Source organism: Sus scrofa, chromosome 4 (genome assembly GCF_054392235.1).
Source record: "Sus scrofa isolate SSC_HxYL_T2T_F1_AM1 chromosome 4, Sscrofa_HxYL_maternal_Yorkshire_Landrace_v2.0, whole genome shotgun sequence".
Taxonomy (NCBI): Eukaryota; Metazoa; Chordata; class Mammalia; order Artiodactyla; family Suidae; genus Sus; species Sus scrofa.
In genome coordinates, this window is record NC_139386.1 from 8,446,722 (window position 1) to 8,468,719 (window position 21,998).

The window sequence follows — 21,998 nt, forward strand, 5'->3', positions numbered from 1 at the left end:
AGCTGGCAAGTAGCTGCTTCAGAATTCCAGTCTCGTCAGTATGACCCCAGAACCAACCATCCTGACCAGCTGCCTCAAATGGAAGGATGGACAGGTGGATGGATTAATGGATGATAGGGAGATAATGATAGATGGATGGGTAGATGGATGGGGGAATGGATGCATGGATGAGTGGATGGATGGATGAATGGATGGATGGGGGAATGGATGCATGGATGGATGGATGGATGCATGGATGGATGAATTGATGGATGGATGGGGGAATGGATGCATGAATGAATGGATGGATGAATGGATGGGAAATGGATGCATGGATGGATGGATGGATGGATGGGGGAATGGATGCATGGATGGATGACTGGATGGATGGATGGATGGATGGATGGATGGATGGATGGATAGATGGATGGATGGGGGAATGGATGCATGGATGAATGGATGGATGGATGACTGGATGGATGGATGGGGGAATGGATGGATGGATGGATGAATTGATGGATGGATGGGGGAATGGATGCATGGATGAATGGATGGATGGATGGATGGATGGGGGAATGGATGGATGGATGGATGAATTGATGGATGGATGGGGGAATGGATGCATGAATGAATGGATGGATGAATGGATGGGGAATGGATGCATGGATGGATGGATGGATGGATGGATGGATGGGGGAATGGATGCATGGATGAATGGATGGATGGATGGATGGATGGATGGATGGGGGAATGGATGCATGAATGAATGGATGGATGAATGGATGGGGAATGGATGGATGGATGGATGGATGGATGGATGGATGGGGGAATGGATGCATGGATGAATGGATGGATGGATGGATGGATGGGGGAATGGATGCATGGATGAATGGATGGATGGATGGATGGATGGATGGATGGGGGAATGGATGCATGAATGAATGGATGGATGAATGGATGGGGAATGGATGGATGGATGGATGGATGGATGGATGGATGGGGGAATGGATGCATGGATGAATGGATGGATGGATGGATGAATTGATGGATGGATGGGGGAATGGATGCATGAATGAATGGATGGATGGATGAACTAATGGATGGATGGGGGAATGGATGGATGGATGAATGGATGGATGACTGGATGGATGGATGGATGGATGAATTGATGGATGGATGGGGGAATGGATGCATGGATGAATGGATGCACAGATGGATGGATGGATGGATGGATCAGGGAATGGATGGTGTTATGGACTGAACATCTCTGTCTTCCCCAAGTATATGCTGAAGCCCTCATCCCCAGGGGGTGGTATTTGGATACGGGGCCTATGGGAGGTGATTAGGTTTAGATGAGGTCATGACAGGGTGAGGGTCTCCTGATGGGACTAGTGTCTTAATAAAAAGATGAAGAGACCATAACTCTTTCTCTCTCTACCATGTGAAGACATGGCGAGAGGGTAGCCACCTGTGAGAAAGGGCAGCAGCCCTCATCAGGAATCAAATATGGCACCTTGACCTTCCACCCTCCAGAACTGTGAGAAATAAATGCCTCTTGGTTAAGCCCTCAGTCTGTTACGGTTACAGCCCTCATCCACACACCAGCAGCTCTGGGGACCAGGGCTTCGGCACATCCACTGAGGAAGGACACAGTCGGTCCACGACGCTGAGGCCCAGAAAAGGGAAGCAATCGCCCTACATCTGCACAGTCAGCTGCTGGCACAGTTAACGCCATTCACTTTTTCTTTTTTTGTCTTTTTCGGGCCCCACACATGGCATATGGAAGTTCCCAGGCTAGGGGTCAAATCAGAGCTACAGCTGCCAGCCTACACCACAGCCACAGGATCCAAGCTGCATCTTTGACCTACACCAGAGTTCACAGCAACGCCGGATCCCAAACCCACTGAGCAAGGCCGGGGATCAAACCTGCACCCTCATGGATGCAACTCAGGTTCACAACCCACTGAGTCACAACAGGAACTCCCAGTGTCATTCACTTTTAAATTTTCTTATAATCAACTATCTAAATCATTGCCTCAAATTATAATTGCATGTCTTCCATGTGCAAAGCCTTCTCTTAGCCCTGGCCTTCTCTTAGCCCTTAGCCTTCTCCAAACTTGACTCCAGTTTTGACAGCAGGTACACTCCCACCACATATCCTTTAAACATACACACACACATTCAGTTCTTCATGGTTTAACTCACACGCTGGGACCTTGCTGGGCTCAGTCTGGGTGCCCTCCAGTTTGCGGCCAGCCTCATCCACACACCAGCAGCTCCGAAGGTCGAGATGCGCCAAAGGCGCGCTAAAGTCCGAGTACGGTCCTGGGTATCTGGGGAGCTGGCCATTTAGGATCTGCCAGAAGAGGTAGGGCTCCAGAAGGATGTTCCCTGTGGCCTGGGTCAGGTTCCCTTCCAACACGGCCAGTGGGACATCTTGGAGAGAAGAGTATCTCGCCAGCCCTGGGAAGATGCCTTGTTGCCCAGCCTCATACAGGTTTTGAATAAAGAGACGGAAGCTTCCGGAAGCCGCTTCTCTATAGCTCATGATCTTCATTAGCAGCTCTGCAGGCGTCAGCTCCTGGCCACTCCTGCTCTGAGCCCCCCATCGTTCATACCACTCAAAGGCCTGCTCAGGGGGCCCGTCGCATTGCACGCGTCTCCACTGCCCACTGGCGCTGCACTGAGGAATGTAGATGCTGGAGAGCACAGGGGGCTCGCTGGGGTTCGAGATCAGGCCCCTCACTGTCCCAAGGAAGGCTTGCTCAGCCTGCAGCTGACAGGGTGTGGGGCCTGGATGGGGGGACAAAGCACAGGTGTGTTGGGTGAAGAAGTTAAAATAAGCCCAAAGGACCAAGACGGAAGCCCTTACTGTCCAAACTCCATCTGAAACCTTGTACGGCCACAGAAACGCCATCAACCTTCAACCTGTAACTATCACCCAGAGACAAAGACCACCGCGCCCATCGCTACATCGACACGGTTGAGACCAGCTGTTGTCAGCACAGCGGAAACGAACGTGGCAGGTCCTTAAGGGCAAATAAACCTCCCTATTCACTCATTCGAATGCCTAACATTATCGAGATCTCTCTGGACAATTTTATTTCTTTATTTTTAGGGCTGCACCCGCAGCATGGGGAGGTTCCCAGGCTAGGGGTCAAATTGGAGCTGTACCGCCAGCCTATGCCACAGCCACAGCAGCACATGATCCGAGCCGAGTCTGAGACCTACACCATGGCTTACGGCAATGCCAGATCCTTAACCCACTGAGCGAGGCCAGGGATCAAACCAGAAACCTCATGGTCTCTAGTCGGATTCATTAATCACTGCACCAATAGCAACTCCTCACTGGACAATTTTTAAATCAGCCAGCAGGTGGTGCTATTAAGAGAAGTTCGGGAGTTCCCGTTGTGGCTCAGCAGGTTAAGAACCTGACTAGTATCCATGAGGATGCGGGTTTGATCCCTGGCCTCACTCAGTGGGTTAAGGAACCGGCGTTGCTGTGAGCTGCAGTGTAGGACTCAGACTCAGCTCGGATCTGGTGTTGCTGTGGCTGTGGTGTAGGCCAGCAGCTTCAGCTCTGATTCGACCCCTAGCTTGGGAACTTTCATATGCCATGGGTGTGGCCCTAAATATTTTTTTTTTAAGAAAAAACCCCAGAAGTTCAGGCTTTAGCTATGACTGCATGGTGCTGTGTCAAGCCCCAGAAGAGACTGAGAGTCTGCAGATTTGATACCCAATGGACTTACATTGCTTGGGTTCTCCAGGAGCAGTTCGAGTTCCGGGAATAGGCTGACCGTCAGCATCCACACAGTAGCAGTCTGAGCTGAAGCACTGGACGGGGAGGAAGTGGCCCTCGCGGGTACAAGAAGGGACAAACACACTGGACCCAGCGGGCTGCCTCCCCAAGAGGCTTTGCATGCGCTCCCTTTGCTTCTCACACGCTGTGGGGCACCTCGGTCGTCCGCCTCTAGCCCTGGAGCCGGCAAGTTCTCGGCCCCTGGCATCCACACACCAGCACTCTCCAGCAAAGCACTGGACATCCTCGTAGCTCCCTTCTGCAGTGCACGACGGGACAAACAGGCTGCCAGGTGTCTGCTCACAGCCCTGGGAGCTGAGTGCCATTTCCATCACGTCACCTAAATCCCTTGCTATGTCCTCTGGCACAGAAATAGCATGCTGCAGGAAAAGGAGGAATTCTGGAAGCTCCAGGAGGGAAGAAAGGAATGTCAGGGCATTTCGGTTCTCTTGTAGGTTGACTTCAAAGCCAAAGCTGCCCACAACTGTCTTATTCATAGCAACGCCCATCTTCAAGGCTTCGGGGGCTTCTGTGGCAGGATTTGAATCCAGTCCCACCGAGAGGGACTTGGCTGGATCTGCTAGTGCCTGTCTCTTCTGGAAGCCTGGGAGACCAAGTTGCTGGAAAAAGTGACTGAAATTAAAAGTGCCTCTTGTGCCCAGGGCTCCAGACAAGTTAAATTGGCCGACGTTCGCCAAAAATCTCCCTCCGAAGAGGTTTTGCTGGAGTCGCTTGGGGTTGGCGGTAAACTGAAGGGCAAGACGAGCCAGCTCTCGGGAGGGGAAAATCCCCCTGAGACCCTCCTTCAGGAGACTTTCTGTGGCGGCGGTGACCTCTTTCTTCTGCCCTTGAACCACTGGCTGCAGGATCCCGGACTCCACAAAGAGCTCCTTGAGCGGGAGCGGGCAGGATGCAGCAAAGCTGGGGACTGTCTGAGACACCGGTCCTCGCTCGGCAGCCAAGAACGAGCCGCGCTGGCCGGAGTAGCCCGAGGGCCCAAGGTGGAGCCTGGACAAGGCCCGCCGCCTCTCCGAGGGGCAGGACTGGCCCTCCGCTGCGGGAGATGGAGCAAACAGAGCAGTGGTTTATCATCACGAGGGGTCCTGACCCGAGCCCTCCGACCTTTCCGCAGTGAGATGAAAACTTCGCTCATGGACTGAGTTTCTACCTCTCTCCTCTCCGTGTTCATTTTCCCTCCCCTCCGGGCCGAGCGTGTGGCGCCGCCCTGGGAAGGGAGGGGTCTCTCGACTGGACCTCCTCACCTGGCTTCACTGCAGGGAGACCCCTCCCGAGGCAGGGCTCAGAGACCACCGCCCGCTTTCTGGAAGCCTGACCACACACAGTCACCACATGAACTCACTGCAGGGGCATCTCACATCCGGTGCCCCACCTCACCCACCTTTCATGCCCACCTGGAACCTCAGAATGGGATCTCATTTGGAAATAGGGCCTTTGCAGATGGCATCGGTTAAGTTGAAGGCCTACTGCACGAGCCCTAAAGCCAGTGACTGGTGTCCTTAAGAAATGCTGTGTCGAAGACACAGAAGAGAAACACAGGGAAGAAAAACACAAAAAGCTGGAGCCAGGGCCCAGAGCGATGCAGCTGTTAAGCAGGGGATGCCAAAGACACCCAGCGAACACCAGACTCTAGGAAGGGTCAAGGAGGGGTGGATTCTGCTCTGAGCCTCCAGACGGAGTGTGGCCCTGCTGACACCTCCATCTCAGACTCCTGGCCTCCAGGACTGCGAGAGAAGGAATGCTTGCTGTTTTAAGAGACCCAATTTGTAGCCACGTGTTACGGCAGCCCCAGGAAACTACTGCACCAAGTTCCTATTTGTTTATAATGAAGTGCTGTTTTCCAGTGTCCTCCCGTTGGAATTCCTAATGAACTTTAATGCTTCATGAGATGCTCTTTCAGTGGCTGCCTAATTCCACCCTGTGGGTGGTCTCGTCTCCGCTAACTGGTTTATAGTCCACTGGAGGATAAAGGCCATAGTTTAAGTGCTATTGATGTTTCCTATAAGAAGAAATAGTTTCCTTGTTGTAACACACATTATAATACAGCAATTAGGACAGTTCCCTTAATAGAATATAATGATGCCCACTTGGCAAACATATTAGGCTTCTGGGCATCTTGACTTTTCCTCGAAGTTATTAGTTAAATAGTTATCAACTCAGGCAACTCCATGCATGGCCAGGCCATTCTATATGAATACCCTAAGCTGACAGCAGTCACATGAAGAAAAAAAGATTTTAAACTCAAACTCTGAGAGTTCCCGTGTGGCTGGATGGGTTAAGAACCTGATACGGTGTCTGTGAGCATGTGGCTTCGATCCCTGGCCTCGTTCAGTGGGGTTCAGGATCTGGAATTGCCACATGCTGGAGTTCTGGTTCCACCCCTAGCTGGGGAATGTCTATGTGCTGCAGGTGCGGCCATTAAAAAAAAAAAAAAATTCAGGCGTTCCCGTCGTGGCTCAGTGGTTAACAAATCCGACTAGGAACCATGAGGTTGCTGGTTCAAGCCCTGGCCTTGCTTAGTGGGTTAAGGATCCGGCGTTGCCATGAGCTGTGGTGTAGGTCACAGACGCAGCTCAGATCCAGTGTTGCTGTGGCTGTGGCGTAGGCCAGCAGCGGCGGTTACAGCTCGGATTAGACCCCTAGCCTGGGAACCTCCATATGCCACAGGTGCGGCCTAAAAAGACTAAAAAAACTGAAGCTCTGTTTTAGTCACTCACATACAGGGAAGGAGGGAAACTCAATTTTCCTCCACAAAACCCTAAATCTTAGAAGTCCTTTCAACCCACCCACTCCCACTTTTCAAAGGAATTCTTTCCCCTCAGTTCACAAGGGTGCCAAAAAGGCAGGCAACCAATTTCCCTCTGCAACCAGGCAACAGAGAAAGAGCTGGAACATGTGGTCAGAGAGAGAGAGAGACTGGCAACATCAGAACACAGAACACATCCGTTGACGAGGCCAGGGCTTCCTCTAATGGGTATTACAGGAAGGTATGGAAGAGAGCAAGTTCACCGCTCAGCTTACTTTCTTTCCAAATTAAGAGCATGTCCTGTCCATTCATTTGTTATGTAGTGTTACCAAGGCAAAGGAAAAAAACCATTCAGATATTGGTTCCATGTGGCAATTGTTTCCGTGGAGATGGGACCCATACATCAGAGAGAAAAAGCAAAAACCCGCATGATCAACGCATTTGGAAGTACTTTTGGTTTTCGTTTGGAAGATCACAGTTCTTCATTTTCGCCTGGAAATTGGAGGCACAATAGTCTCTGGTTAACAGAACCAAGAGTAACTGTAAATACTACCTTCACGGCAGAGCTTGAAATTTTTCCTTTTCTACATCCTCACACTTAGCAGACAGGACGCTACCAAATACTCTGCCGAGTATTTGAGTACCGACTCCTCAACATCTTCCGTGGGAGAAACCACACGGTTCACCAGGAATCATTGAAGGAACACGAATACTGTCTACGCTGAGGCTCTAAGGAGGCTGTGCTCCTCCGTCACTGTTTCAAATCTTGCTGAATCCACCCACCTCCCCCGGACGATGCCACTAGAAGCCTGCGTTGCTCCCAGATTCCTCCTCTCCATCACTGATGCCCTCCAGAACCTTACTGGAAGGTGGAACTGAGTCTTTGTGGAATGCTAAGGGCTTGTCTCAAGTCCGCAGCCCCCTCCACAGCCCACTGCTTCTGCGTCAGCGTTGGTTCCCATGCTGGGTTGAAGAGTGTCTCCCCAGAACTCATGTCCTTCCTGGACCCTTGGAAGGTGACGATCTTTGGAATAGGGTCATTGTAAGGGACAGACCAGAGTAGAGTGGGCTCAAATCTACATAACGGGTGTCATTCTAAGAAGAGGAGAAACGACACAGATGCAGACGTGCAGGAAAGACAGCCATGTAACCAGAGCTTGGAGGGACGCTGCCACGAGCCAAGGGATGCTCACGACAGCTGGCCACTGGCCCGAGCTAGGGGGAGTCAAGGAAGGAGTCTCCTCTGAAGCCTTCAGAGGGAGCCTGGCCCTGCCGACACCTTGATTTTCAACTTCTAGCCTTTAGAGCTGTGTCAGACCATCCTTCTGGCCTAAGCCCCTTAGGCTGTGACAATTCATTACCGCAGCCCCAGGAGAGTTACATCGCCCCCTTCTCTCTCTCTAGGACCTTGCGATGACCTTCAAATGCCCCACTGCCTGCAGCCTGATGCTCCTGTCCAACTGTTGCTCCAAAATGCCCGAGCTGTCTTTCCTACACGAAGCCCCCCACGGCACTCTCCAGCCCCGAACCTCAACACCTCCTCTGACCTCCTCACCCCCGGCCTCTCCCAGCCTCCCCAGTCATGTTCCAACAGGTAGTTTTCTCTGCCCTCTTGCAGGCTGTGTTCCTTAGCCCACCAATGCCCACTGCAGATCTCCCTCGACCAGGAAGGGGTGACGTGGGTAAGGAGAAAATAGCATTAGGTCAAAAATGCCTTGAATACTTAATATCATAGCTGAGCCTCGCTCGCCTCGCTCAGAACACTCGCATTAGCCTAGAGTTGGGCAAAGTCGCCCTCACACAAAGTCCATCTTAGAATAAAGCGCTGAACGTCTCATGCAACTTATTGACTCCTGTGCTGGAAGTGAAAAGCAGCACGGCTGTCTGGGGATGGCTTTGAGGGGTGGGTTACAGGCGCGGCTGATGGAGCTGCGGCTGGTGCCCTGCCCAGCATCACAAGGGTGAATACCACGCTGTGCATCACTCGCTAGGCCAGAAAAAGATCAAGATTCTAAGTACTGTTTTGACTGACTGTATATCATTTTTCACACCATTGCAAAGTCGAAAAATTCTAAATCAAACCACCGTTAAGTCGGGAAGCTTCCGTATTTACGTCTTTATAATGCCGCTTCTCCGGAACACCTCTCTTTATTTTCCTCCTTCAGGAAACATCTTTTTTGTTCATTTGTTTTTGCTTTTTAGGGCTGCACCCAAGGCATATGGAAGTTCCCAGGCTAGGGGTCGAATCAGAGCTACAGCTGCCGGCCTGCACCGCAGCCACAGCAACACCGGGTCTGAGTCACGTCGGGACCTACACCACAGCTCACGGCAATGCCAGATGCTTCACCCACTAAGAGAGGCCAGGGATTGAACCTGTGTCCTCATGGATTCTAGTCAGATTCATTTCCACTGCGCCACAATGGGAACTCCAGGAAGCATCTTTATTTTCGAAGGTGTTCATCAAGTGCCACCTCTTCCATGAAGCCTTCCTGGATGTCTCCTCACCGTACATGCTGCAAGGCAGACCTGACATGTGTGCTTCTCTGTGCACCTCTGGTTACTGATACACACTTCTCTGGTGGCACAGGGACACAATTCTTTTTTCCTAATATTCTCTGAGCTCCCTGAGGAAGCAACCGTGTCTGACACAGGACTGATGACGATACAGAGGTTTCCACCATTTGAACTTGAAGGGCCTGTCGGACAGTCTCAGGAGGCAGTGGAAGTGAGCGGTTCTGGAGTGCTTGGTCTGGAGAAGCAGTTCAAGTAGCACGATGGGAGCAGAACCGGAGAGGAGGCCTGGGGAGGGCACTCACCGCAAGACAGTGGCTCCGATGGCCGCCGCGTCCCCGGGATCTCCTGTCCTTGGGCGTCCACACACCAGCACAGCCCCTCCTGCTGGCACTGCCCCGCCTGGTACTCCCCATCTCGGCCGCAACTCGGAACGTAGGGGTGACCGAAGCTGGTGGCTGCAAACCGCTCCACTTCGCACTTCGTAGGGCCTAGGAGAGACCCACGCGGCAGAGGAGAGGATGGCAGGTGTGTTTACGTGGGTCAACTGGTGTAAACCCCTGCCTCCACTTTGGAGGGACAGCCACGGAGACGGCAGTGACCTGAAAACCCAAGCAGGGTCCTCCTAGCAGCAACACACCCCTCTGCTGTCCCCTAGTACTCACATCGGAATCTGCCAGAGGTGACGAGTTGAACTGCTAGGAATCGTCTCTGCAGGATCCGGTACAGGGTGGTCTCAGTGAAGGAGGAAGCGAGGTCCAGGCCGGCAAAAACGGTGTCGTAAATTTCATCGAGTAGCAGCTCCAGGCCTGAGTGAGCAAAGACAGCAAGCGTTTGGAGCAATGAGTTCAGTTCAGAAAGGAAGCCCTCACCTCAGCGGGCAGACAGATGTGAAAAGGCCGGAGCCTGCACCAGCATCACTGTGCTTCAGGCCTGAACAAGGCTTTCATGGTTTCCAAAGTCGGGGCGGCTGTGTATGGTTGCCTAGGTTGTTCACAGCACAAGGGAGCGCTGCTGAGAGAGTGACAGATTGAAATCCAGCCCAGGTTCCGCTGGCCAAGCTCAGTGCTGCACATGCACAGAGAGGGGCGCCTCTTTCGGGGGGGGGGGCAAGGCAGCATGAGGACTAGCAGCCACTGGATTCTAAGCACCTCCCTGGAAGGTTGGAGGAGGCCATGCCCTCTTCGATAGCCAGGGCACCCGGGTGGGGAGCTGGCAGCCCAGACACTACTATTTCTGCTCTACAGGGAGTGACATTTGGGCTCTCAGGTTGGGTGGCTGCCCCTCCCTCCCCTTGGATTGCTTGAGGTGCGCTTACCTGTCCCGGCCAGTTCTCGCCCTTGGCTGTCAGCGCAGTGACAATACCCAGACACCTCTGGAAACCGGCTCCGGAAGGAGCTAAAGGTCACAAAAGCATCTGGGAACCTAGGAGACAACGGGATTTATGGTCACTACTTCATAAAAGGCAAATCATCAGATCTTCCTGTAGAAATATGCCCGAGTGGCCTCGTCTCATCTGGGGAGAGGAGTGTCTGCTCCTTGATCTCATGAGTTTTGCTCCAGGCTTCCTGCAATAAACATATTTTTTTCCCCTAAACTGGCTTTACCTGGCCAGAGCGAGGCTGGACTTGTGCAAATAAAGCTGTGCTTGGCTGTCATCTACTAATTAGCGCCTTCCTCACTCATGGCATTGCACCAAGTGATGCCCAAGCGTTTGTCTCCTAGGATCAGGCAGAAAATGGTTCGTGGACACTGCATTAACGAGTTCTTCTCCGTGAATGTAACTCTAGAGACTACAGGCCAAGTGTGCTTGATAAACATATGTACGCATCATCCGTGAGCTCGCTGGGGAAGATCAGACGACTTCAGGGCCTTTACAACGTTTCCAGAGCTTGAAAAGAAGCCAGATTCCGCTACAGGAGATTCTTATGTAGGGCATTTTCCAGTCCCATCGCTGGAAAAAGACACCCCATCAATATGACATCACTAACGAGGGCTATGAATTGGATGCTTAAATCACCCCTGACCTGGCGTTTGCTATCAGGAGCTAATTGGCTGGGTTCCCCATCCTGGAAGTAACAGGGAGCCTGGGTGACATAAAGCTGTACAGCAAGTCCATGAAACCAAGCATAATGCGTTCCCACGTCTGGAAATACGTTCCCAACCAATAAGTTAGCAGAAACAGCAGCTCTCCATACAGGCCTATTCCCGTGTCATCTATTCCAGCAAAATACTGAAAACAACCTTAACGTCCCAAGACAGGAAAACTAAGAAGTAAATTATAGTAAGCCTCCGAACAAATACATGTATAACCTTATGAAAAAAGGGCACGTACATACATGCACTTGCTCCTATGCCAACGGAGCAGGATTGGAAAGGGGCAGAACGTGCAGGAGTCGCTCAGAGCCTGAACACGGGGCGCGCAAGTATGAGTTAACGTGAGTGGAAAGGAATACACAAACCACAGCTGTGAGCGCGCTCTAGAATCAGGAACTTCTCCCATGTTGTCGGTCTATGATTGTGTGCATCTTTTTTTTAAATGTCATAGTCAGTGAGCTGCATAATAAAACCTAAAACCTCACTTGCTCCCACGGTTGGACATCTATGACAGAAGTTCATTCATCGGAACCTGAGAGAAGTCAATTCTAAAAGTGCTAATAGGGAGTTCCTGTCGGAGCTCAGTGAGGGAAGGACCCAACGTGGTGCCCCTAAGGACGCCGGTTCGATACCTGGTCTTGCTCAGTGGGCGAAGGATGCAGCATTGTCACAAGCTGCGGCACAGGCTGCAGATGCAGCTTGGATGGAGTGTTGCTGTGGTTGTGGTGTCAGGCTGCAGCTGCAGCTTGGATTCGACCCCTAGCCTGGGAACTGCCATATACCACAGGTACGGCCATAAAAATAATAAATAAATAAATAAATAAATGTGCTAATAACAGTACAATAAGCATTTCCATTTACTGACACGACTGTGTAAGAGGAAATCTGCAAAGTGTTTTACGTACACTGACGCATTTAATCTTCCTAAAACGCAGGATGTACTTTTTTTTAATGCTCATTTTAGAGGTTAAAAAAAAAAATGAGGTATGTTGGTCACCATCTTGAACCAACAGTGGGAGCTAGGGTTCAAGTCCAGACCTTAACCGCCACGAGAGTTACTCAGTGGGCTAGGCTGTACTTGGTTCCCGCCCCATATCCTGGGAGGCATGTACTTCTGTTTAGACCCTCTTCTCTCTAAGCCCAACACCCAGCTTTTCCTGGCATCTAATAGACGGGGATGAGTCCCTTGGCTGGCCTGACGTTCTGAAGCCCGTGCCCACCTAAGGCACAGGAAGTTTAAATCACTCAGTTCCATGTTCTTCCAGTTCAATTCGGGCCCAGCTCAACTTTCAACGAACAGAAAAGGATGCTTCTCTTTTGTTGAATAAAGGGCAAAACCTCAGGATGATAATGAAAGTGTCCTCAAGAAAGAAAATTGGGGAGTTCCCATTGTGGCTCAGCCAAAATGAATCTGACTAGTATCTATGAGGATGAGGGTTCGATTCCCGGCCTCCATCAGCGGGTTAAGGATCCGGCGTTGCCATGAGCTGTGGTGTAGGTTGAAGACTTGGCTCAGATCCCGCACTGCTGTGGCTGTGGTGTAGGCCGGCAGCTGCAGCTGTGATTCAACCCCTAGCCTGGGAAGTTCTATACGCCTCGGGTGCAGCCCTAAAAAGACAAAAAGAAAAGAAATCAGTCGGCTGAATTTTAGTTCGATCACTAAGGTCTTGATAACGGCATCAGCTCTTAAGACCTTTACCTGCCACCGGCTTAGCCACAACGCTTCCCTAGTTGGCGGCTAGGCAAGGGCAGTGGGAAAGGCAGGGGAGGGTCAGAACTAGCCAAACTCACTCCCCACCAGGACTTGGGGTTTTTCAGTCACCAGCCCAAATAGGTAGAGTCAGCAGCAGCCTTTTGCAAGAGGCAAAAGGACAGACTTCAAATGCACAAATGCTCCAGCCAATTCAAGGCTACATCACCGCCCAGCACATGGAGAACCCACAGCAGGTTGGCGATGAGCTGCCCACAGGCTTGCCGCCTCCCTGTGGCCCATCGGAAGTAGGTCAACTGCCTTCTGCCACTTCTCTGTCTGAACTTCCCAAAGAAATCTCCCAGACTCAATACTCCAGAAGCACACATGCGACTCTTCCTCTCCGGACTTATCCTCTGCCATCCACCCAGACCTGGGCATCATCCTTAACTGCTTCCCTCCCTCACCGCCCACCTCTCTGCCGTCACCTAGCTCCATGGATTCCACTAGGTCTGCATTTCTCCGATTCCGCCCCCTCGTCCCCCCCCCCATGCCCAACTCTAGTCCAAGCCAACAGCACCTCTCACCCGGCCAAGTACAGGAGCCTCCAAACTTGCAGCCACCCCCCAGCACCCACTCTGCTCTTCGCTGACCCCAATCCATTCTCTTTAAAAACCAAGTCCAAAGGTTAATAAGATATACCCAAGCCCCACTCAGGCTTAAAGTTCCTGAAGCAATATTGAAGGCATACTTATATTAAAAAAAAAAATTACTCTTTGCTTATCTGCTTATTCAAATATCACTGGCCATCGGTATTTTTTTTGTTCATCTGGAAACCATGAGTGCTATGTCTAGACTCTGCGTGTAGGCTCCAAGGCTCCTGACACTTTGCCCGGTGGGGTCTCTGGGGCTGGCACTGCCCGGGGCTGGCACTGCCCAGGTCTGTTTATCAGAAAATACCTGAATATGGCGGGGCTTCTAGTAACCAGCCACCCGACCCTTCCCATGACCTTCCTAAATCAGAATTCACTCAGAAACATGCTTGCTTATATAAAAGAAAGGATCCTGTTTCAGGGGTAAATTTTTTTTCTTCTTCTTCAACAATGGACGCTTAGTCCTGAACTTTTGCCTTTAACTCGACTGCCCTCTAGTGGAAGGAGCTATGCATTGTGCCTCAAGCCGGCAAGAGGTTCTCTGACGCCTTAGACTTACTGTATGCAAGGCTCTGCGCTGCCTGCGCTGAAGAGGAGAGGTGAACTGAGCTTTTGTGGGATGGTAAAAGGAGCCAGACAGCTCTGGAATGCACTAAGTGTGCTTCCTAGGGTGGCTTCCTTAACTTCTGTGCTCCAGATTCTTCCGGTGTTTGCTAGAGATCATCATTCTCTGTCTGTGTAAATATCCAAGTGGATTAAAGGATCGCAAATTCTTCCCTGTATATAGTGAGCATTCAGTTGAACTTGAACGGAGCACACAGTGGTTTGCATCAAGAAGCATCAGTAAATAAGGCTGCCTGGAGATGGCTACGTGCGCACGGGCAAGCCATTCTCTAGGCCTGGGGCTGGGGTGGGGTTTGCTGAAGCTGGTGAGGCGTGAGGGTGCCTGCAGACACTGATGACCTACGATTTTCACGGTGGTTTCACGGACAAGGGCTCAGCATATGTTCACCAGGACCTGAGGAGCCAGGTGTTGTCCTTACAGATGGGCTTACAGACACTGAGGCTCAAGGAAGCAAGTGACCAGGTCACTCTGCCGGCAGTGGCAGAGTCAGGATGAGGGTCACAGGGCAAATGCTCTGAGGCCGGGCAGGCAATGCAAACAGATGGAGCAGGAGCAGCGTGGCAGCAGGACCCGGTGGGACCCCGAGCAGTGAGGGTGTGCGCTCAGTCCCCAAAGGAGAGTCCCAGGCCAGCTCCTTGGTGCCCTGGAACAACGCATGCAGCCCCACCCTTGTCCTTCAGAATCAGGAACTCAGAGTTTTGTGTATTTGGTTGAATCTACGAAATTGCTGATGTTCAAGTATTTTTACTGACATGCATGGAAATTTCATAGGATTCAACTTAAAGTTCTCCAGTTTTTGTTTTGTTTTGTCTTTTTTGTCTTTCTAGGGCTGTACCCGCGGCATACGGAGGTTCCCAGGCTAGGGGTCGAATCAGAACTGTAGCCGCCAGCCTACGCCAGAGCCATAGCAACGCGGGATCCAAGCCGCATCTGTGACCTACACCACAGCTCACAACAAAGCCGGATCCTTAACCCACTGAGCGAGGCCAGGGATCGAACCTGCAACCTCAGCAGTCCTAGTCAGATTTGTTTCCACTGAGCCACGACGGGAACTCCCCTCCAGTTTTTAAAATCCTAGGCAGCTCAGATAAGACTTGTCTCTGGGACACTGCCTGTTTATCAGCTGCTCCTCTGTGTCCCCTCCTGGCACAGCCCCTGGAAATCCCCTCTCTCGGGGCAAGAAACTGATTCCTTTTCAAGTCAGTGATGTAGAGGCTCAAGTCCTCCAAGAGAATTCTTATGAGTAGTCACAGACTCACATTCTTTATTTTTACTCAGACTGTTTCCATGATAGCTCAAGTCTGTGTGGCCCTTTACAGAAATAAAAGCAGCCATCTTGAAGGACGAGAAGCTAACCTGTTATTTAGGCTGAGGTCTATACTGCAGCTCCCTTTTTATATTTGTTATTTATATCTGTACACTTACTATAGATGCATTCACATGCGTCATTACAAAAATGCATAAATATGGCCCATGTTTATGACAGAACCATCTTTGTTCCTTTTCTGCTGATTTCCTCCTCCCGACTCCTCCATCTGCACTGCAACCTGAGCCTCAAGGTGGGTGTGACGGCCACCCAGTATGTACTTATTCATATTTTTCTCTGTGCTCACCTAGTCCTCTATGGACACCAGCATAATCATAGAGGCACATAGAAGGAACTGTTTGTTTTCTAAAAATTAAACGCTCTTATAGTATCTGCACCTTATCTCTTATGTCGCATTATCATAATATGCGGCAGAATCCTCTGCACATCAACTGATATAGTCCTAATGCCTTCTGTTTAAGGGCTGCATAAATATTTACAGTGGGTACGTATTTATCCGGCCATCCACCTTGGGGTGCTAAGTCATTCTGTTCTCAGTTTTTGGCTACCATAAAAAACAGGAAGTTCCGTTGTGACTCAGTGGGTTAAGACCGTGACTAGTATCCATGAGGATTCGGACTTGATCCCTGGCCTCGCTCAGTGGGTTAAAGGATCCAGTGTGGCCGCCGGCTGCAGTGTAGGCGGCAGGAGCGGCTTGGATCCAGTGTGGCTGTGGCTGTGGTGTAGGCTGGCAACTATAGCTCCGATTTGACCCCTGGCCTGGGAACTTCCATATGCCACAAGTGCAGCCAAAAAATAATAATTTAAAAACAAAGAGAAAAAAGATGCGGTAGACACCCTAGTACATCCCTGGTACATCGGACTTCATAATCTGGTGTTTTGATCTCTGCGGGCTGCTGGGCCAGAGGGTTCGAGTAATTCTCATTTGAAGAGCTACTAGTGCCATCTTGCTTCGTGGAAGATGCTGTAGCCCGTCATTTGTCCGTCGCAGCAAATGCGCGTGAGGCCTCCCTCCGCCCCCAAAGGCTGTGTGTGTGTCACACACACACGCCTCCCGGGATCCAGCCCCAGCGGAGAGGGGAAAGGCACAGCCCGGGCCAGTGGCGCTCACCTGTTGTAGCTGTGGACCAGGTCGAAAAACATCATGTCTGTGGTGTTGACGAACTTGCACTGGACGGGCAGGAAGGTGCCATCGGCAGAACACTGCGGCGGCGACTTGTCACCCACCCCGTGGAGGAGACGGCGGTTTCTTATCTCACAGCTCCCCGGACCTAAACACGTCCAAGAACACCGTTTAATTCTTCCAAACGAGAAGGTGCGTGCGTCTGCCGTCTAGACGCAGGCAGCTGCGCTGCACACGTGACACGCGTGACCGTCACGTGCTAGACACGTGACCCTCAGCCAGCCGGGGCCGAAAACGCCCCTCGACGTCCCGCCTACGCGTCTAACCCTCCGCCGGGGAATATTGCTGTTCACGGTGCGGAACTATTAGAGGTGATACCACCTCCCCGGGTGCCTGCCTTCTCTGTGCCATGGCCAGGCCCTCTGCCTCACCACCCCACCCCCCCGGGGGGGGCCCCGCCTCGGTTTGGGTCCCGGCTTGGTCCTGGCAGGTGCCGGGCGGGCGAGACTTACATCGCGCGGGTCTCCCCAGCCGCCGGGTCCCGTACACCTCCATGCCCTCGGCGTCCACACACCAGCACTGCTCCCGCCGCACGTCGCACTGCACCGGCGCGTACGCCCCCGAATCCTGACACTGCGGCAGGTAGGATGTGGCGGTGCTGTTGATGTAGCTGCTCAGCAAGATCTGCTGCTTCTGCAGCTGGCAGAACGACAGACCTGGGGCAGCAAAGAGCCGCGTCAGAGCCGGTGGGGGGGGGGGGGGCCCACAACGCAGGGGGCTTAGCCCAGGGGCCTCGAGCTCTCTCCCTAGAGGCGGGAAGGCAAGGCCGTCCATCCCAGAGCCCAGGGATGCTCAAGAGTGGGCAGCAGCCTCAGGACCAGCGTTCTGACTGCCCGACTCCACATCCCAGGACTTCTGGCATCGTGCAGACCGAGCCAGGGAGGGGCAGATCTCATCCTGCCCCGTTGGTCCGCGTGACACCCCACAGCCACTGTGCCACAGAGATGGGTGTGAATGGAGTACAGGCTGGCTGTTAACAGCTTGTCTGAATGTGAATCTCCCCCACACACTTGCTGTGTGACCTCGGAGAAGTCACTTAACCTCTCTGTGCCCCACCTGCCTCATCTAGAGAATTGAAATACACCTGTCTTCTTCAGGTACTTGAGGACTAGGGACATTCATGATTACCGCTCCTGTTGAATACCTACTGTGTGCCCGGTGTTTTATGTGTGCTTTAAATCCTCACAACCATCACAGCTGGTCCTATGGCAGATTCCACATTCGTGTTAGGGACAAGTAACTGTAGCTCCACGAGGCTGTGAGACCTGGCAGAGGTCACTCAGCTGCAGTGTTGGGGGCCAGCCTGCTCCTCAAGCCAGTGTGTTGGCCCCCCAAACCAGCACCCAAACCAGAGCTTTTCTCCATTAAAGGATAACTGGTCCTAGGCTTGATTTCACCATTTTAAGGTGACCAGCTTAAACTGACCTTCGTTTTAGGCTAAACTACGTCACACTTTAGATGGGGGCTGGGCCTCTTTGATGACTCATCATAAAAATATTTTGACCAGAAAGGTTTCATCCCTGTCTCAAATTCTAGAAACACCCCTGGTGAGAGAAGCCTTCCTGGGCACGTGGCCGCTTTCTAGCTTCAAAGCCCTTTGGTGTCTGTAGGCTGTCGCTTCCTCTGTGCCAGGCACCATGCCTGGCTCGTGGGGGCATGGTGCCTGGTGCAGAGGACTTGACTGTGCCATGGCAATGACTTGACTGTCTCATTCTTTTCCCAGCGGCCCTGTAGGAAATGGGGCCTGATTGTAAAAGGAAGATCCAGCAGCGCAGAGGGGCACTTGTCCATGACAAGCCCAGCGCTCTCTCCAGGATGTGCCTTGTCCCCGGCGGGTCCCCCCTTCCCACTTACAGGCCACAGGCCGCCCTGGCTGCCGGCTGCCGGGCACTTCCCTGCCGTCAGCGTCCACACACCAGCAGGAGCCACCATCCTTCTTGCACTGGACGGTCCTGAGGGAGGGGACACACGACAAGGACACCGTTATCAGCTCCGGAAGACACAGTGAGGTGCCTTTCTTCTCCCCTCCCATCCCTCCAAGCTGTGGTTCCTTTAAGTTGGGGGGAGATTGGCATGGATCAGGGGGCAGGTGACTGGAGACGGGAAAAGCGCCAAAACCTGGGACAGCCCCACCTTGGCCATTCATTCCCCAAATGCCCACCCTGGTGTCCACGCTGCTGCCACATGGAGGCCACAGGGGGTAGAGGCGGTCCTTAGGTGGACCAGGAGCAAGAAGAGAGTGGCCTCGGTGATGGTCACTCAGGAAGCGCTCTGTATGCGCCCAGGGGGAATGATGGCTAAACTGAGGTGGAGGGGTGCCTGGATGTTATGCCAGGCGCATCAGGGGTAAAAGGGGGTCCAGGCAGAGAGAACATCGTATGCAAAACCTCCTGAGGAGGAGCAGGGCTGGCTTGGACCCGCATGCGGCTGGGAAAGAGACGTGGGGCATAACTAAGGCGGCAAAGGTGAACGAGCCTTAGAATTCCCAGGGCTCCAAGTGGGGACTGGCCTTGGCACTCTCAGGAGTCGGTAGGAGTTGTGCTGGGCACACAGAGGGTGTGAACACAACAGAGGGGGCGGGGATGTGGCACGGATGTTTCCCAGCACACAGTTCTAGAGGCGGGCTTCCCCGAGTTCAGCATGGCTAGAACGGCGCCGGGAATGTGGTCCTGCACGCATGCGCTCAGGGTTCCTGAGTGTTCCACAATGATCACTGCACTCTGCAGGGAGAGTCCCGACCGCGTTAGGGTGCCTGATAAACCCCTTTCCCAGAGGAGCCCAGTGGGGATAGAGCTGCACCCAGCAGGGCCTGCGGCAGCCACTGACATGAAAGCCGGGCGTCCTCTGCTTCTTCCACCTCTGACTTCTCAAGAGGATGCAGAAGGAGAGGAGACACCCAAGCATAAATTGTTTGAAACCCTCCCCACAAGGCACACCTCCTGTTAAAGCAATTACGGTAAGAGGTTGACAAGAAAGGAAGGGAGTCTTTGGTCTGGCTGGAATGAAGCAGGGATCAGGACAGGCTTGGTCAGGCTATTCAGGGTGGATTCGTCTGGGGAACTGAGGGGCAGGCGCCCTCCCTCCCAATGACAGTGGCCACACCCCTCGTTCAAGGAGGAGAGTCAAGGGCAGAGGGTGGACAGCGAACAGGGATGCCTGTGCTTTAGGGCGTCTGGGGCCCGAGTCCCCACGACTGACGGGAGCCTTACTGGAAGCTGCCATCCTCTGCGCACTGGGGAACGTAGTCTGCTCGCTTCAGAAAGGCCCTTTCCCTCTGCAGCTCACACGGGCGGAGAGGCTGGGCGTCCACCTGGTACTCTGCGAAGGGAAGCCACTCGTGAGGGAGGAGTCGTGGGTCCGGGTTCCATAGCAGAGACACTCCCTAAAGGCATGGACGCTCTTCCAGTTTTTATTTCTAGCACCAGCATCAACAACGAGGTTGCTCTCACTTGCCACTTTGCAGCCACTCACACTTCTGTTAGGACGTTAGCTCCCAGCATCACCTGGGAGCATAGAGCTCCATCCTACTCAGGTGGCACTGAGACTTGGGCAGTGCAAGTAACCTGTTCAAGGCCACACGGCTGGCAAGAGAAGGATGCAGAATAGACCCTTGGACCGGGCGTGCTTGGGTCAGGTCAGAACACCAGAACGGAGCTGTTCTTGATTTTATCGCGGCACTCGCCGCAGACAGGGCACCTCCCTGGCACAGCATGGGGGTACAAATTAATGAATAAGTCCTACCCGTCTTATCTTCCACTAAGAACACATGTATCATGCAGAAGCTTACTCAGAAATCGTGATGGCAACTGCCTATTTTCCCAGTGAGGAAACAAGCTAAGACTTATTCAGAGTCACCCATTAAGTGGCTGAGCTGCAGCTCAGACTGAGGTCTATCTCATGCCGCAGGTAGGCTGGTGTTTTTCACACCTGTTGACTATTTCTCAGACCCTCAACGGATGACCTAGGACTTGAGGTCGCTAAGGGAACAAAGAACACCAGTGTCAGTGCCAAAGATGGCAAACAGGGTGGGGCTGGGGGGAAGATCTGGTTTCCCATCTCTTGTCCACCACTGACTGACTCTGTGACCTCAGACCATTCGGTCTGCCTCTCAGACCCTCGGTCTCTTCATCTGAAAAGGAAAGCGCAAATAAATGACCTTGGGACATTGAGAGGATGAAATGAAATCACCAGTGTTCTGAGGCCATGGAGCTCTGGCCTGGGAGCTCCCTCCAGAGCCGCTGCCCCAGGGCCTCAGGGTCAGAACAGAACTCACCAAAGATGTTGGCTGACACCAAGCAGGCTGAGCCCAGCAGAGCGAAGACCCACAGGGCCAGGGCCATTTTTCTGGGCCCTTCCAGGATGAAAGGGTAGGAGCCGCTGCCCGCTCTAGGGCTCTGGCCAGGGAGCCTTTATAGAGCTGCTGTGGGCGCCTGTCCCCGTCCGCAGGCAGTCAGTGAAGCAGAGCCCGCCCTGTTTTCTCTGCGGGTCACAGGGAGGCCCTCCACCTGCGTCTGCATCCCCTGAGGACACTCAAGTGGCCAGTGAGGGATGAGAACTTGTGGAGGCTGCGGGGCAGTGGAGCTGGGGGCAGGGCTTCGAAATTCATCTTTAGGGGCAAAGGCCCAAGCTCCGTGGCTTTGTGGGCGACAAGCTCAGGTCCCTGGAGAAGAAAACATAATCCCTCCTCCTTCTTCCCCTCCCCCCCATCTCCCTGCCTTCCTGCCTTCTCCCCCTTCCCCCTTCCCCCCTCCCCCCTGCCCCTTTCCTTTTTGCAGCCTTCTTCCCAACAGTATTTGTTTAGAGCCCAACAGGAGCGGACATTATTCCAGGCTATGAGAAATGGTGGAAACAAACAAACCAACAAAACCCCACAGAGCCGTTAATCCGAATGTAAGCATGTGGGTGAGGACGCCGATACCCACACACACTCGGGCACATTGAGCCTCCCTCCCCTCCTCCCGGGACGGGGACGTCACCAAGCGAAAGGGATCAGGAAGCGTGTCTTCCGCATGACACCTGTCCAGCAGTGCGTTTTTTCAAGGTGCTTCTCCAGGTGAAAGGGTGCGGGAGGGAGACCATCCATGGGGTTCGGAAGGCAGCACAGTCAGGTCCTGGGGACCCCCGGGCCATGGGGCGTGAGGGAGGTCACTAACAATGAGACGTAGATTTTGGGCAGAGATGATCTGAGCAGATGTGCTGGCCTTACTGGAAAAGTAGGGGAGAACGCCCCATCGCCCAGCCCCCGCCACCCTGAGCCCCAGGCCACGTCACACCCCGTGCTCTGGAGACCCTGTAATAGTAAAAGTAATACACACTGTGCAGCCTGTCATCTCTCCAGGTCCGGATGTTCTAAAGCAGATGAGTTTCATA

At 52.9% G+C, this 21,998-nt stretch overlaps 1 protein-coding gene across 2 annotated transcripts in view; it reads right to left on the bottom strand.

Moving 5' to 3' along the window:
• TG (thyroglobulin) overlaps nt 1-21,032 on the bottom strand; it is a 224,048-nt gene extending 203,016 nt beyond the window's left edge. The window contains exons 1-10 of one of the 2 annotated variants that reach the window (XM_021088574.2): nt 20,902-21,032; nt 19,838-19,946; nt 18,483-18,580; nt 17,081-17,284; nt 16,557-16,716; nt 10,372-10,478; nt 9,719-9,862; nt 9,359-9,544; nt 3,729-4,832; nt 2,185-2,772 (exon numbers count right to left, since the gene is read on the bottom strand). In XM_021088574.2, the coding sequence (XP_020944233.2) occupies nt 2,185-2,772; nt 3,729-4,832; nt 9,359-9,544; nt 9,719-9,862; nt 10,372-10,478; nt 16,557-16,716; nt 17,081-17,284; nt 18,483-18,580; nt 19,838-19,946; nt 20,902-20,968 (2,767 nt within the window). In that variant the 5' untranslated portion in view covers nt 20,969-21,032. 2 annotated transcript variants of the gene reach the window in all.
• Between the last annotated feature and the right edge of the window lie 966 nt (nt 21,033-21,998).